Here is a 17,327-nt window from a genome sequence, read left to right on the forward strand (position 1 = left end):
AACAAACTTTTGAACGGCTCAGAGAACTTCTTTTATGACTTTCCTTTAAGATATAGAGAACTGAAACTTTGAAAGTAGAGGGCTAGTTAAAGCCAACCCCCTACAAAAGGAAAATTCCGCTTCATTGTAAATTAGGATATAGGGTATTTGGGAGTAAAGGGTGTGTTTGTCACTTTTCAAACTGGTAAATTACATATATCCCCTTTGAGCTCTCTGAAGCTCGCAAGTTGGTTGAGCCAGAGAACTCAAACTCGACTCGACTTAGTCAACAAGCCGCTTGAGCTCGAGCTTTTCTTGAGCTAAGCTTGCAAGTGGCTGGGCTGACACCCCTAAATAATTATTTTTGTTGTTAATTTGATATCAATCAAGATGACAAAGATTTATGGATACGAGTCATTTTTTTTTCATAAAAATCTCTTAATTGTGTTATCTTAGGATGATTTAAAACATTATATAATATAAATTTAAGGTGAAGATTGAAGTTCAGCTATGAATTGTCTTTTTTTTTTTTCCTTCATATATGTGAATTTCAGTGGTTAATTTTGCTTATATATTATTAAATTTGCATAATTTTGGAATTATGTATGTTCTGTATTAAATTATATTTTAATAAAAAGAGTAAGCGAATATTATGGCATGTCCCTGAGGAACTGTTAAGAAGGATATCATTGAAATGTGTGAACTTTGGAAATATCGAGATAACTCCTCCACTGCAAATATCGTGGAATTCTATTATACATCCCTTTCCAATATTCATTCTTAAAAGTCCCCAATTAAAATATGACACGTGGACCTGTATCAATTATGTCAACCGGTTCAGCCCTAATCCATTTCTCTTCTAGACTGTCAAACGTGGCTTTTTGTTACACGAACACATGATCCTTAATTGAGTCTTTCGAGAAAATATATATTTAATAGACGGTTAGCTCATCTTTGATTCCACTCGCTTCTTCACGCGTGGGAGCACCACCCATCACGATCAAAATCAAGACTAACCCTATCAAGAAAAAATAAAAAATAAATGTGACATATCTTGAGCATGGTTGTGACAAAAAAACATTTTTAATTATAATGTAATGTGAAAGAATCTGTATTTATTTTATAATAAAGTAACCCAACGTTTGTGCTTGATAATCAAATGGAAAGGAATTAATAATATTATTGACGTTATTTTTTAACCTAAAAATTATAATTTAAATATGCCATAATAGTGTTAATGATCTCGATATCTTAATTAAAGTAAAAACCAACTAAACTAACTTTGAAAAGTATCCAATTATACAAATCACGATTCATATCCATATTAATAAATTTGAAATAATTATTATATAGTATTAAGTATCCAACCCATATTTATACTAATGTCAATTAATAATTTAACTAGTAATATCTTTTGTTAATTTAACTTACCCGTAGATAACTCAGATGATTATGATGAAATTAAGAATAATATGAAGGGAGAACGACTTATACATATCCAATGTTTGTCGAAACGATAAGTTGATACCCAAAAGGTTTTAAAATGATAAATGGATACCTTCCGTCATGTTCTGTTAGTGATTTTGGTTAGATAATAGTGAAAAGACTAAAATACCCTTGAAAGTTTAATTTTTAGTTTTTTATAAATTTAAAAATTTCTAAAAAACCCTCTAGGTTTGCTAATTTGACTAAACACCCCAATATATAAAATTTTTATAAAATAACAAAAACACCCCCGCCACCCCTGTAGTGCCAGATTCCGGCCACCACCGCCGGAATCTGGCCGGAAAATTGTGTTACGACACAGACCCGTCGGATCTGTGTCGTAACACACCGATCTGGCCTTTTTCGTCCAGATCTGGCCTTTTCCGGCCAGATCATCCACGGATCTAGCCGGAAAACGCCAAATCGACGTGTTACGACACAGATCCGATGGGTCTGTGTCGTAACACAATTTTCCGGCAAGTTTTCGGTCACAACGGCCAGATCTGGCTGTAGATCTGGTCTTTTCCGGCCAGATCAGCCACGGATCTTGTCGGAAAATGAAAGATCTACGCGTTACGACACAGATCCGATGGGTCTGTGTCGTAACGCAATTTTCCGGCCAGATTCTGGCGATGGTGGCCAGAATCTGGCACTGCGGGGGTGCCGGGGGTGTTTTTGTTATTTTATAAAATTTTTATATATTGGGGTGTTTAGTCAAATTAGCAAACCTAGGGGGTTTTTTAGAAATTTTTAAATTTGTAAAAAACTAAAAATTAAACTTTCAAGGGTATTTTAGTCTTTTCACTATTATCTAACCAAAATCACTAACAGAACATGACAGAATGTACCTATTTGTCGTTTCAAAACCTTTTAGGTATCAACTTGATGTTTCAATAAACCTTAGGTATGCATAAGTCGTTCGGCCTAATATGAATATACACATAGTATAGATTCATTCTCTATTTAAATATCTCTGCATCTTTGATTTAAGTGAAAAGTTATGACGATGAGTTACTACGTTAGTTTAGACATCTTAAATTATATACAATATTCTTTAGGGATTGTTACGCTAGTTCAAACACCCTAATTTATATACGACCTTCTTCAAGAAAAATTCAATAACATTTTTTTTTTTTAAATTTTGTTTAAACTTAAATGAACGTGTTTTCCGTGGCGTCATTTTCAATAAATAATATCTTCTATTTTAGCTGAATAATGTGATTAAGTAACGCGTGTTTTTACACTCCTCAACCGAGAGTGGGCTTCAGGCAGGCAATCCTCATTTAGATGACGTAGATGCACACAACATTACAGTTCTTTCTTACTGGAGTTACCTTACAAGCAACCTCTTCAAAAGTCAGTGTCACGTTTAACAAACGGAGCTCATACATTATTCACACGAACTAAGCTTCAGTTTTCTCAATCTCATTGCAGCCAACGCAAACTCATACTGCAGAAATTAAGAGACGGAGAGAAAAAATTACAGCTCCTGATGGGGAAGGGAAGAACAACGATCGAGGTTGGAGCTGATGGGGTTGCTCTCATCACCATCATCAATCCTCCTGTTAATTCTCTCTCTTTTGATGGTACTTTTTTTTTTCTTTTTCTTTTTTTAAATTTCTTATGTTAGATCTTATATTTTAATTTGTGTCTGTGATTAGTTTTTATTGTTATTGTTATTGTTATGGAATTTTATTTTGCGTGTATCAATTTGAGCCCATTTTCCAGTTGAGCATAATTTGATGGTTTTGGAGATATTGATTTTGTTTTGATCTGATGTGACAAGCTGATGAAACACAACGGCGTTGAATTTGCAATAGCGTGTTGATGATATGGCAGTTGTAACATTTAACTTTCTAATCCTGACTATTTCTTTCTTTGAAACTAAACTTTTATTTTTCTTTGCAAAGTTAAGCGGAGTGATGTTGATAATGATTTGGTTTAATAGTAGCAACAGTTGAATTGATAAGAGTAGGAGTCTGGATCTTTAGCTTAGAGAAAAAAGGGTGCAATGTGAATTTAATATTAGACTCTGGTTGAGTGATGTAATAATATGAACTATAACGGTTGGAGTGGAATTCTTCTTAAATCTATTTGTGGGAAAAACAGATACAGCAATTGAAGTCAACTTGAATGAGGTGTAATCTGCACATGCTATCGAGAAGCATGTGTTTTAGAGATTTTTTTTGAATTATTTAACTGTTTGGTCGAATTGTGAACTTTACTGTATGAAGAACTTCTAATGTAATCCAGGTGATCGATTAGAATTGAATTCTTATTTGGAATTATATCATTTGCCCAATTCTCTGTCTATTTCAGATAGGCTTTCGAAACTCATTTTTGTAAGAATGCTTTGTTTATATTATTGAATGAACACTCTATTCCTAATAAATGTGGTTAATAGTCTAACCCATTTCTCTCCTATCCCCAGTGTTAAGGAGCCTGAAAGAGAGTTATGACCAGGCCTTACACAGAGATGATGTGAAGGCAATTGTTGTTACAGGTAAGTGGGTGGATGAGTGGGGATAATATATGCTTATAATGAAATGTTTGATGTTGCATCCATTATCTGTCTAGCATTGTAGATGAATATGATAAGAAACTAACACCTTATGTTACTGGAGCAGGAGCCAAGGGTAAGTTTTCTGGTGGCTTTGACATTTCTGGTTTTTCCGGAGTTCAAGAAGGAAAAGGTATGCTTTCTGTTTCACATGTCTCTTTCTCCTGGTAATACGTCGAGTGAGCTCTGTCAGTGATGTTTCTGTTATGTTTTCTCAGCGGAGCAGTCGGGTGGTGCTATATCAATAGAGATTCTAACTGACACTGTAGAAGGTATGTACTTAGTTTGCTGAATTGTACTTCTCTGTGTTGACTATTAAACTGGTGCGTTGTTTTCCAGCTGCAAGAAAACCTTCAGTTGCTGCCATTGAGGGACTTGCCTTGGGTGGAGGTTTAGAGGTTGCAATGGTATGTCCCAGTTCTTTTGGAATTGAGACTGTTGTTAATAATTTTGTTTGATGATCTGATAATTTTGGTTTGTCAGGCCTGCCATGCACGGATATCAACCCCTACTGCACAGTTAGGCCTTCCTGAACTTCAACTAGGAATCCTTCCTGGATTTGGAGGTATGCCTATTTAATTTTAATGCTCTATTATGCTATTTAATTCATTGACAGCATTTTAATCATACTCAAAGTTTAAAGTCTTTTGATATGATGACATCACTTTTTTTTCTTCCAATTTTTCCAAAAAAAGTTATGAAGGTTCTCTGCATCATCAATCTCTCTCTGTGTCCGATTTGGTGAATTTTATTTTTTGCTCTCAATTTTAGGGGTGATATTTTTGTTACTTTGCTTGTTGTTGTTTTTCTATAGAATATTGTAGATCATTTGACTGAAAGAATTAGACTTGGATGTGTGAAATGAAGAATTTCTTTTGCACTGTTACTGAACCAACAAATGCCTGTTGAACTAAAGCAGATATTTTTAAATCAAATCTATTAAATATAGGAAAACATCACAGATATACTGCTACCAGCTTTTGGTACATATTATTAGGTGTTCATGGGGCCGAGTACGTAGAAATTGATTCAACTGTGTTGAGAATTTTGGTAAACATGAATAACTATACAGCAAAGGGACTATGTCATAAACACAGTTGGGCAAGTTGATAGTTATTGGTTATTAATGTGCACATAGGAGCAAGTTAGCTGAGATAACTTGATGATTTGCAATTAGATGTGATATTTGTTCATTTCCTGACACCATCAGGACAAGAGGAAGGTCAAACAAAAAAGAAACATTTTTTTGGGGTGGTGGTTTGGTTGTGACTTGTTAAATTGAAAAACTGTTTTCCCTTCTTTGTCCATCTGAAATATCTTTCCTTATACTTTAGTCAAGATCTAGTTGTGAAGTTCTCATATATAAGACCTAGTTGAATGATGGATTGACAGTATTACACATAAATTGGCAAATGTTGTTCTTTAGATAATCTGGCCTGATGTGCAGATTGAAGTCTAGAGCCTATGTTGGATATAAGTTTTAATGTCATTCATGTTTGTACAATGCCAACACTGAATCAACAATATTATGCACGATTCCCAACATTTTAAATGAAAATTTATTAAGTGATGGCCGAAGTCATTTTACAACTTTAGCAGGTGAATAACAATTATAAGATATTGAATTTGACATGTTAATGTTGTTTAATGCTGCTTAGTAATCAATAGGTTCCTTTGTATTTTCACTCAAATGCTCTTGAATTGTCTCAGGAACACAGCGACTTCCACGTCTTGTTGGTATTACAAAGTCCCTTGAAATGATGTTGGTATGTTGTTGCCACTTCTTTGTCTTGCTGGAATATAAGTTTGGTGTACTTTGATGTGGTTGCTGTATGTATTTCAATTAATATCTCTCTCTCCTTCCTGCCCCCAAATAGACTTCAAAACCAGTTAAAGGGGAGGAAGCTCATGATTTGGGCCTTGTGGATGCCGTTGTTGCACCGAGTCAGTTGATAAGCACTGCACGTCAATGGGCCCTGGATATCTTGGAACGTAGAAGACCGTGGGTTGCTACTCTTTACAAGACTGATAAGTTAGAACCCCTTGGGGAGGCAAGGGAAATATTCAAGTTTGCAAGGGCTCAGGCCAGGAAGCAGGCTCCAAATCTTAAACATCCAATAGTCTGCATTAATGTTGTTGAAGAGGGTGTGGTTTCTGGTCCTCGGGCAGGACTCTTGAAGGTCCTTATCTACTCTAATTTTTTTCTGCTTCCTTCCTGTTGTTACTAGCACGCAATTTTCTGACAATGGAATTTATTTGGCAGGAAGCTGAAGCTTTCCAAGAACTTGTACATTCTGACACCTGCAAAAGTTTGATTCATATCTTCTTTGCTCAACGTGGAACCTCAAAGGTTTGAATGAAAGTCACTGCTAGAATTGATTTTTGTTCGTCTGTATATGTTAGTATAAGTTCCAGCCATAAATTTGGGTTATGTTGGAGGATTTTGCATTTTTATTTTGACTCTTTTATGTTTCAGCAAAAAATAGTTGGTCCAATTTGTCTTGATGTTGGTTAATATGATTTGTAAAACCAATTAATATAGGCTTGTTTACTCATGAGAAGTTTAAAATTCCAAGTTAGGTAGTTATTTTCTTCCTTTTGACTTTTAATAACACTTAGGCTTCTCAAGAATGGAATTAAGTAGGGAAGTTTTTGGGTGTAGACAAGTATAGGTTGTTGAACTTCCAATCTGTTGAAAATATTCTTTAATAGATCCTGGAAAATCCTGTATTTACTGCTGATATTCATTTTGCTTATGGATTGCATGGTTTATGGGCATGCCTAACTTCAAGCTCAACCATGATGGATAAAAAACTGACTGGCTTACATTTAGACATGTAGATAGGCATTTTGTGTTATATGATTTGAAATGAACTTGAAAATTATGACTTCCTAGTGATATTTATGACTTTTAATGCTTGAATTATTTTACATTTGCAACCTTAAGAAGCTTCACCAGCAGTGAGAATTAGTTAAATTTCTCAACCATGTGTTCTTGCTCTGACAGTTGCAATCTTATTTCAGTCCTAATAACGCCGACTATTGATGCTTTAATCTTCTAACTTCTCTGTCATTTGTCTCTTCCCAACGGACAGGTTCCTGGGGTAACTGATCTTGGTTTGATGCCACGACGAGTGAATAAGGTTGCAATTCTTGGTGGAGGATTAATGGGCTCTGGAATAGCTACTGCATTGATTCTTAGTAGTTATCCTGTGATTCTGAAAGAAGTAAATGAGAAGTTCTTGGAGGCTGGGATCAATAGAGTCAGAGGTGGGACTAGAGCCATGCTTTATCTTGTACATTACGGTTATATAGGGCAATTCACAATTATTTTATTGTACTATTTTTTTCAGCCAATCTGCAAAGCCGTCTCAAAAAAGGACAAATGACCCAGGAGAAGTTTGACAAGACCATGTCTCTCCTTAAGGGTGCTTTGGACTATGAGAGCTTCAAAGATGTTGATATGGTCATTGAGGTACTGCAGTGTGCATGCTGATTTACTCTAGTATTTGTTTGTCATCCTAAAGTTTGACTGTTTACTTTTTCAATTTGTTGTTGATGCTTTGAAACAGGCTGTTATTGAAAATGTTTCTTTGAAGCAACAAATTTTTGCTGATCTTGAAAAATATTGTCCACCACATTGCATACTTGCAAGTAACACTTCCACAATTGACTTGAATTTGATCGGTGAGCACACCAAGTCCCAGGATCGGATTGTTGGAGCCCATTTCTTCAGGTAGTATTTCGTGTGAAATTGTCATTGCTTTTCACTTTTCAGCATCTATCTTGGCTCAACAGTTGACTTGTGCTTTTGATGCAGTCCGGCTCATATCATGCCACTCTTGGAAATCGTTCGTACCAATAAGACTTCTCCCCAAGTGATTGTGGACTTACTTGATATTGGTAAAAAGATAAAGAAGACTCCAGTTGTGGTCGGTAATTGCACAGGCTTTGCTGTCAACAGAATGTTTTTCCCTTACACACAAGCTGCTTTTTTGCTTGTTGAACGTGGAACAGATCCTTATCTGATTGATAGAGCAATTACCAAATTTGGAATGCCAATGGGTCCTTTCAGGTACTTAATTAATTTGCAAATTATGATTTGGTAACTGTGTTCTCACTGTTGTTTTTTTTGAAGTTTTATGTCGCATTGAATGGGCTTTATGTGTTTCATTTGTTTATGCAGATTGGCTGACCTTGTTGGTTTTGGAGTGGCAATTGCAACTGGCATGCAATTTATCGAGAATTTCCCTGAGAGAACTTATAGATCAATGATTATCCCAATAATGCAAGAGGATAAAAGAGCAGGTAGAGTTTTGTTGAGCTCAATGAATCTGGCAATTTGCCTCTGATCAAGATTTGTTTAACTTCTTGTTAGAATTCCTTTTAAGTGTTTTGCGTCTAATATGCACTTATTTTAGGTGAAACCACCCGCAAAGGATTCTACTTGTATGATGATAAACGCAAAGCTAGACCAGATCCTGAACTAAAGAAATACATTGAGAAGGCTCGGAGCATTTCTGGTGTTGCCATTGACCCAAAGGTCACTCTCTCTCATCCCTTCTCTCTACTTGGGGTATAAATTTATCTTGTACTGATATTTTATGGGATCAAATTGGGATACAGTTTTCTAAATTACCAGAGAAGGACATTGTGGAGATGATATTCTTCCCAGTGGTTAATGAGGCCTGTCGAGTATTTGCCGAAGGTATTGCAGTCAAAGCTGCTGACCTTGATGTTGCTGCTGTTATGGGCATGGGTTTTCCACCTTACAGGTTTGTAGATTTATTTATTTAGGTGTTCCCTTTCCAAACTCCATAGTATATTGGCTTTAATAATATGCTTCAATTTTTATCAGGGGAGGTATCATGTTCTGGGCCGACTCTCTTGGATCCAAGTACATCTATTCAAGATTGGAGGAATGGTCAAAACTGTATGGAGATTTTTTCAAGCCTTGTGCTTTCTTGGCTGAAAGAGCAGCCAAGGGAGCTCCTCTGGTGGGTAATCTGAAACACAACATCTTTTTTTGTTATCATTAAAATGCAAAGGCCATTAATTTTGATGCCATCCATTCTATAAATTTAATAGGGTCAGTTAATGCCTTAATCATCGTGTCACGGCTAGGATCATCTAATGGGCCCTCTTAGTTTTAGGACAGCCAAATCTTTAGAGAAGAGCCAATTGATTGTTAGCTACTTGATTTCCATTCATTGAACGGCCAAAATTTGTACCCATTTGTTTCCACTAGGTAATAAAATTAAAAAATTGGGACCCATGACCCCTTTGATCTCCTGGCTGTGCATGCTGCATGTCACAAAGTGGACCACCGAATTTCTCAGCCAGAGACTACTAACTTTTACTGTGTTGTTGCTATAGTTTTATCTTTAATACATTTTAGCTTTACCTAATATCATTTGCGGTGATTGTTGCAGAGTGCTCCGTTGGAACAGACCAAGTCAAAATTATAACTGTACTAGCTCGTTGTAGTGGGGCTTTGGTTCAGATGTTTGTTTCTTGCATGCCTGTGTTTTACAACTCCGATGCTGTAATATATACTCGAGGAGCCAAATAACGTTGAGATAATAAAGTGATGTAAGATGTTTAGCAAATGGCCTGGACATCTCGAAATGTAGTCTCATAGGCATTCTTAAAGGCAAAATATTTTACTTTCAGCTCTCTTACTATTGCCCTTTTGCTGTCAACCCGGAAAATAGTTACTAATGAGCAAAAATTGGAATCTCTTGTGCACAAATTGGAGAGGACCATATATAATACAGCAGAGATTGTAGTAATAGTATAAAGTGGGATGATTATCTGCTGCTGATTCCAACAAAAATAACAATCAACTAGCAAATAAATGAGTTTGAAAACATTGGAGATGGTGTTCACCAGAGCAATCTTTAAAACTTAATCCGAAAGTTTGTAATAGGGTAAGGGGTACTTTTTCTCCATGTATAATTTTGAGATTGTTGAACTTTTTGTCATCATTTTTTGTCTTATTGAAAACGTGTGTTTTCCAGAAGTTGGACATGGAACCATGAAGGTTCTCTGCACATTTTACAACATAAAAAAAGAAAAATGAAAAAAATGAAAGAAATGCTACAGAAATCACAAACAAACTCTACAAAGTCAGTGACTCCTTTACAATCATTGTAGTAAGAGGACAAATACTACAGAAAACTTAAAACGAGAGCAAAATTTACAGAAAAAGAAACCAAGCCAATGGGTAAGGGAAGAACACGATGGAGTGGCTCTTCACCATCATCAATCCTCCGTCAATTCTCTCTCTTTGACGGTACTTATTTATTTTAATATTTAATGTCAAATCTATATTTTAAATGTATTCTTTTTGTTGTGATCTGAATGACAAGCTTGTTCTTCAAAAAGCCTTAGAATGGCAAAAGTTTGGTACTGATGTGGCAGGTTTTTATAACAATAATTTTCTGACTATTCCATTGAAACTAAACGACATTTTCTTTTCTTGCAAAGTCAAGCGGAGTAGGTTTGCTGATATTGGTTTAATAGTATCAATAGTCGAACTGAGAATAGTTGGAGTGTGGATCATCAACGTAGAGAAAAGAGGGTCCATGTGAATTTAATATTAGACTCTAGTTAATACATTTTGGGCTATACTAAGATCAGTAGAAGTAGCTTGATATGGTGTACTAACTTTCCTTTGAAACTTAAATCGACAGAAGCATGTGTTCTGGGGATTTTTTTTGGTTGAATTATTAACTGTTTGGTCGTAGATTGGAATTGTGAACTTTACTTTATTGTTTGAAGAGCTCTAATGTAATCCAGGGGACTGATTAGAATGAACACTGTATTCCTTATAAATGTGGAAAAATGTCTAAGTCATCTCTCTCTTCTGCCCAGTTATAAGGAGCCTGAAAGAGAATTATGACCAAGCCTTACACACAGATGATGTGAAGGAATTGTTGTTACGGGTAAGTGAGTGGATGAGTGGAGATAATAACTTATATACAACTGGCATCCAGTGTTTGTGTATCATTGTAGATGAATGTGATGCGAAGCTAACATCTAATGTTATTGGAGCAGGAGCCAAGGGTAAGTTTTGTGGTGGTTTTGAATTTCAAGTTTTCCCGGAGCTCCAGGAGGAATTCGTATGTTTTCCGTTTCGCATGTCTCTTCTTCTGTTTATATCATTTGAGCTCCTTCAATAACGTTTCTGTATGTCTTCGCAGGGAGATGTCTGTTGAAGCTATGTCAGTAGTATTCTAACTGACACTGTAGAGGGTAGTACTTTGTTTTTTAGTTTTGTTAATTCTCTGCTGAATTGTACTTCCCTATGTCGACTATTAACCGCTCTTTTGCTGCCATTGAGGATTGCCTTGGGAGGAGGATTAGAGGCTGCAATGGTGAGTGCCAAGTCTTTCGGGATTGAAGCCGCACGTTGTTCATTTCTGTTTGATGATCTTATGATCTGGTTTGTCAGGTCTGCCATCCACGAATATCTACCCCTATTGCACGGTTAGCCTTCCTGAACTTCCACTAGGAATTTCCTGGATTTGGAGGTATGTTTAATATTTATTGAATGCAATAATTATGTTATTTGATTCATTGGCATCACTGTAATCAGGTTGAGGCAAAGTTTAAAGTTCTGATACGATGACATATATTGAATGTGCCATGTTGATGTTGTTTAGCAATCAATGGATTCCTTTATATTATCACTCAAAAGCCACTGAATTGTCTCAGGAACACAGCGACTTCCACCCTTGTTGGTATTAAGAAGTCCCTTGAAATGATGTTGGTATATATGTGTTGCTAGTTCTTTTTCTTGGTAAATTTAAGTTTGGTGTGCTTTGATGTATTGCTCTATGCTTTTCAATTAACATCTTTTTATCTTTCCTGCACCCAAATAGACTTCGAAACTGGTTAAAGGGGACGAAGCTTATGATTTTGGTCTCGTAGATGTCATTGTTGCAGCTGATCAATTGATAAGCACTGCACGTGATGGGCCCTGGATATCTTTGACCATAGAAAACCATGGTTTTCTACTCTTTACAGGACTAATAAGTTAAAGCCCCTCGGGGGGGCGGGGGGTGGGGGGGCAAGAAAATTTCAAGTTTGCAAGGACTCAGGCCAGGAACAGGCTCCAAATCTCGAACATCCAATAGTTTGCATTAATGCTGTTGAAGAGGGTGTGTTTCTGGTCCCCAGGTTGGACTCTTGAAGGTCCTAATCCACTCCAAAAATTTTCTGCTTCCTTCCCGTTGCTATTAGCATGCGATTTTGTGACAACAGATTTATTTGGCAGGAAGCTGAAGTTTTTGACTTGCTTGCAAAATCTGACACCAGCAAAAGTTTGTTCGTATCTTCTTTGCTTAACGTGCAACCTCAAGGGTTTGAATGAAATTTTGCTGCCATAATTGATTTTCGTTCATCTGTATATGTTATTTAATTCCAGCAATAAAGTTGTGTTCTGTTGGAGGATTTAACTTTGTATTTTGACTCTTATTCTGATAAAGTGATAATACATAATATAGTTGGTCAGATTGGTCTTGATGTAGGTTAATATGATTTGAAAAACCACTTAATATTGGCTCGCTTAATCATAGAAATTTATTAAATTAATTAGGTATTCATTTTCCTAATACACTTACGTTCCTCAAGAATGGAAGTAATTTGGAAGTTGTAGGGTGTAGACAATTAAATATTGGTGTTGGTTCTCCAAATATTCTTGAATAGATCCTGGAAAATTCTGAATTAGTGCTGTATTCATTGTGCTTACTGTTTTCATAGTTCATCGGCATGCCTAACTTCAAGCTCAACCATGATGGATAAAAAACTGACTGGCTTACATTTAGATATATTGATCGGCATTTTGTGTTATATGATTCGAAATGAACTTGAAAGTCATGACTATGGATACTTTTGATGCTTGAATTATTTTACATTTGCAGTCTTCAAAAGCTTCAACAGCAGTGATTATTAGTTAAATTGTCAACCCATGTGTACTAGCGAAGAGCTGTCGTTGTTACTATCAATTGCAATCTTATTTAGTCTTCATAATCTTAATACTGACTATTGATGCCTTAATCTTCTAACTTCTACATCACATGCTCTTACCAACGGACAGGTTCCTGGGGTAACTGATCTTGGTTTGATGCATGATGAGTGAATAAGGTTGCAATTCTTGGTGGAGGATTAATGGGCTCTGGAATAGCAACTGCATTGATTCTTAGTGATTATCTTGTGGTTTTGAAAGAAAGATGAGAATTCTTGGAGGCTGGGATCAATAGAGCAGAGGTGGGAACAGAGCCATGCTTTAACTTGTACATTACTGTTATATAAGGTAATTCACCTTTTTTTTTTTGTTGTATTTATTTTTCCAGCCAATCTGCAAGCCGTCTCAACAAAGGAAAAATGACCAGGAAAAGTTTGAAAAGATCATGTTTCTCCTAAGGGTGCTTTGGACTATGAGAGCTTCAAAGATATTGATATGGCCATTGAGGTACTGCAGTATGCATGCTGATTTACTTTAGTATTTGTTTGTCATCCTAATTCCTAAAGTTTTGACTGTTTACTTTATCAATTTGTTCTTGATGCTTTGAAACAGGCTGTTATTGAAAATGTTTCTTTGAAGCAACAAATTTTTTCTGATCTTCAAAAATATTGTCCATCGCATTGCATACTTGCAAGTAACACTTCCACAATTGATTTGAATTTGATCGGTGAGTGCAACAAGTTCCAGGATCGGATTGTTGGAGCCCATTTCTTCAGGTAGTATTTTGTGTAAAATTGTCATTGCTTTTTAGCCTCTCTCTTGGCTCAACAGTTGACTTGTGATGCTGTCCGGCTCATGTCATGCCACTCTTGGAAATCATTCGTACTAATAAGACTTCTCCCCAAGTGATTGTGGACTTACTCGATATTGGTAAAAAGATAAAGAAGACTCCAGTTGTAGTTGGTAATTGCACAGGCTTTGTTGTCAACAGGATCGTCTTCCCTTACACGCAAGCTGCTTTTTAATTTGCTTGTTGAACATGGAACAGATCCTTATCTGATTGATAGGGAAATTACCAAATTTGGAATGCCAATGGGTCCTTTCAGGTAATTTGCAAAATATGATTTGGTAACTGTGTTCTCACTGTTGCTTTTTAGAAGTTTGATGTCACATTGAATCGCTGTTACTTTTTAGAAGTTTAGTGTCACATTGAATGGGCTTTATGTGTTTCATTTGTTTATGCAGATTGGCTGACCTTGTTGGTTTTGGAGTGGTAATTGCAACCGCCATGCAACTTGTTGAGAATTTTCCTGAAAGAACCGATAGATCAATGATTATTCCAATCATGCAAGAGGATTAGAGAGCAGGTTGAGTTTTGTTAAACCCAATGGAGTTAGAAACTTGCCTCTAACCAAGATTCTTTTTACTTCTGGGTAGAATCTCCTGTTAAGTGTTTTTTATTTAATATGCACTTATTTTAGGTGAAGCCACCTGCAAAGGATTCTACTTGTATGATAAGAAAGGCAAAGCTAGACCAGATCCTGAATTAAAGAAATACATTGAGAAGGCTCGGAGTGTTTCTAGTGCCATTGACCCAAAGGTCAAACTCTCTAATCCCTTCTCTCTATTTCTCTACTTGGGGTATAAATTTATCTTGCACTTACATGTTATGGGATCAACTCGGCATACAGTTTTCTAAATTATCAGAGAAGGACATTGTAGAGATGATATTCTTCCCCGTGGTTAATGAGGCCTGTCAAGTCTTTTGCCGAAGGTATTGCAGTTAAAGCTGCTGACCTTGATGTTGCTGCTGTTATGGGTATGGGCTTTCCACCTTACAGGTTTGTATTTTTTTTTTTTTATAATTTAGGTGTTTCCTTTCTGAACTCTTTAGAATACTGGGTTTAATAATATGCTGTTATATATTTTTATCAGGGGAGGAATCATGTTTTGGGCGGACTCTATATGATCCAAATACATTTATTCAAGATTGGAGGACTGGTCAAAGCTGTATGGAGGGTTTTTCAAGCCTTGTGCCTTCTTGGCTGAAAGAGCATCAAAGGGGGCTCTCTGGTGGGTATTCTGTAAATCCTTTAGTTTTCATGTCATTCATGCTAAAAATTTAAGAGGATCACAGACTCCTATCGTATTGCCCCTGTGGGCTTAGCTTTTCCTCTAATGAAGCCATGAAATGGTCAGTTTATGCTTTCATCATCATGTCATGGACCAGGATCATCTGATGGACCCTGTTAAGCCAGCCTAATCTTCGAGAAAAGCCTTTTCAATGCTAACCACTTGACCTTAGTTCATTTGAAAGGCTACTATGGTATCCATTTGTTTCCGTTAGGTAAATAAATGATTTAATTGGGGACCCATGACTCCTTTCATCTCCTGGTCCTGGCTGTGCATGCTGAATGTCACAAAGTGGACCACCAGATTTAACACCCAGAGAATATTTACTTATACTTAAATTTTGTTCTATAGCTTTACTTAATAACTCGTCTTAGCTTCACTTTGCACTGACTTTTGCAGAGTGCGCCGGTGGAACAAACCAAATCAAAATTATAAGCCTTACTAGCTTGTCGTGTTGGGCATTGGTTTGATCTTTGTTGCTTGCATGATCTCTTCCCAACTCCGGTGATGTATTATATAGTTCTGGAGGAGCCAAATAATGTTTTTTTTTATTAATTGACATCTCAAAAAATTAGTCTCTTTAGGCATTTTTAAAGGTAATAATACATTTGCTTGTTTTGGCTCTCATAACTATTGTCCTTTTTGCTGTCAACCCAAGAAAAGAGCAACTGATAAGCGAAAATTGGAGCTCTTTTGTGCACAAATTAGTGAGGACCCATGCCATATATGATAATAAAGCTGCGGACTAAAACTATGAGAGAGATTAATGGGGCCATCTTTGTAGTAATAGTATAAAGTGGGATGATTATCTGTTGCTGATTCCAAACAAAAATCACAGTCAACTTGCAAAAAAGATGACTTTGAAAACATTGGAGATGGTGATGATGGTGTTTCACCAGCCACCAACCAACTGATGAAATCGCTCTATGTACCCCTCTATTTTAGATAGATATTATTCATGCTAGAATGGAATTTAATACCATTAAATTACAAGTTTCTGTGGCCAATAAGCTAGGAGTATGATAGGACATCGTGCTGCAGAAAAAATTTACCTACGCAAAAATTTTACATGTGAACAAATATAAAACGAAACATTCTTACAACCGTCCCTATAGGGATGAAGGGGAATTGAATACAGGATCTTTTGAGTATTACATTCGAGAGCTTTTATTTAATTACATGACCATCAAGGAGTTGGTTCAAGATAATGTTCTTTCATGTATAATTATATGGTAAAACATAAAAATAATATTTAGACGTATAAATTAAATGTCTAAACTTTGTCTTTAATATAATATGATAGATGATGAGGTGGTATAATTAAATAAACGTATTAAAAAGATTTAGTTGGATATTGTAGAGATTTAGACAGAGACTTGTGAATTTATTTAAGAATTCCGATGACCAAAAAAACAAAAGGAACAGTTAAAGAGCTGGAATGATGGGAAATATTATATTAAAAATCGTGAATCACCACGTTGATGTAAAGAGGACCATCTTTTCTAATTAACTATGAGCAACTTGGACTAAAAGACAGTAATATTAACCCTAAAAAATATCAAAGAAATCATTGTTGGTTGATGCATGAGAAATTAAACATGTGCTTAAACGATTCAAATTACCATATACTATAACTTATGTCAAAATCAAAATTTCTGGGCCCTCAATGGCTCCAAGCAACACGTTGGTTCACATAATAAATAAAAATTTCACACTTGAATATGGCATGCTTAGTTGGAACTTCATTTCTTGTCTCTTTAAACGTGTGGATGGATGTGTCGGTTCCATATATTATTTTTCATAAATGTTTGCTTTATATATATATATATAGAGAGAGAGAGAGAGAGAGAGAGAGAGAGAGAGAGTAAACGATTTTTTCCCAATGAAAGTTTGCCTCAATGATACTTTTCCATCTAAACAGTTTCAAAATACTATTTTTCCACCCAAAGTTTGTATTTCATTAATACCTAAAATACACTTCATTTTCTCAGACGATATTCAGTGAGTTATCAAGAGCCAAGATAGGAGGGGTTTTATAGAGTAAAGGCCGGTGGACTGAATGATAGTGACTGATTGAATATTTGTTGTCGGAATCAATTAGAAATTTACTAAGAATAGGAAACCCTAACTTTGTGGTGACTAACAATCGATGAGAAATCAGGTGCTAGAGTGAGAGAGTTTTTGTAAAGTGGAGACTAG

The 17,327-nt window shown here is 36.0% G+C and overlaps 1 protein-coding gene and 1 pseudogene across 1 annotated transcript; both read left to right on the top strand.

Moving 5' to 3' along the window:
* The first annotated feature begins 2,812 nt into the window (after positions 1–2,812).
* Positions 2,813–9,772, top strand: LOC116135578 (peroxisomal fatty acid beta-oxidation multifunctional protein MFP2-like). The gene is made up of 17 exons (XM_031421289.1): positions 2,813–3,050; positions 3,896–3,967; positions 4,092–4,157; positions 4,243–4,296; positions 4,364–4,431; positions 4,508–4,589; positions 5,735–5,790; positions 5,902–6,204; positions 6,288–6,374; positions 7,120–7,294; positions 7,378–7,499; positions 7,597–7,760; positions 7,845–8,099; positions 8,211–8,332; positions 8,446–8,567; positions 8,651–8,799; positions 8,883–9,772. Exons 1-17 carry the CDS (start codon positions 2,957–2,959, stop codon positions 9,061–9,063), a joined length of 2,172 nt encoding a protein of 723 aa, XP_031277149.1. The 5' UTR covers positions 2,813–2,956; the 3' UTR covers positions 9,064–9,772.
* Positions 9,773–11,733: 1,961 nt separating this feature from the next.
* LOC116135611 lies at positions 11,734–15,162 on the top strand (annotated as a pseudogene).
* Positions 15,163–17,327: the final 2,165 nt, after the last annotated feature.

The sequence above is a fragment of the Pistacia vera genome, unplaced genomic scaffold (assembly GCF_008641045.1).
Source record: "Pistacia vera cultivar Batoury unplaced genomic scaffold, PisVer_v2 Contig301, whole genome shotgun sequence".
In the NCBI taxonomy this organism is placed as follows: domain Eukaryota; kingdom Viridiplantae; phylum Streptophyta; class Magnoliopsida; order Sapindales; family Anacardiaceae; genus Pistacia; species Pistacia vera.

Bases quoted from the DNA above. Each gene is read 5' to 3' on its own strand.
- LOC116135578 (XM_031421289.1), top strand. From the start codon at position 2,957: ATGGGGAAGGGAAGAACAACGATCGAGGTTGGAGCTGATGGGGTTGCT. The intron at 4,158-4,242 runs GTATGCTTTCTG...ATGTTTTCTCAG, and splicing joins CGGAGTTCAAGAAGGAAAAG to CGGAGCAGTCGGGTGGTGCT. The intron at 4,590-5,734 runs GTATGCCTATTT...GAATTGTCTCAG, and splicing joins AATCCTTCCTGGATTTGGAG to GAACACAGCGACTTCCACGT.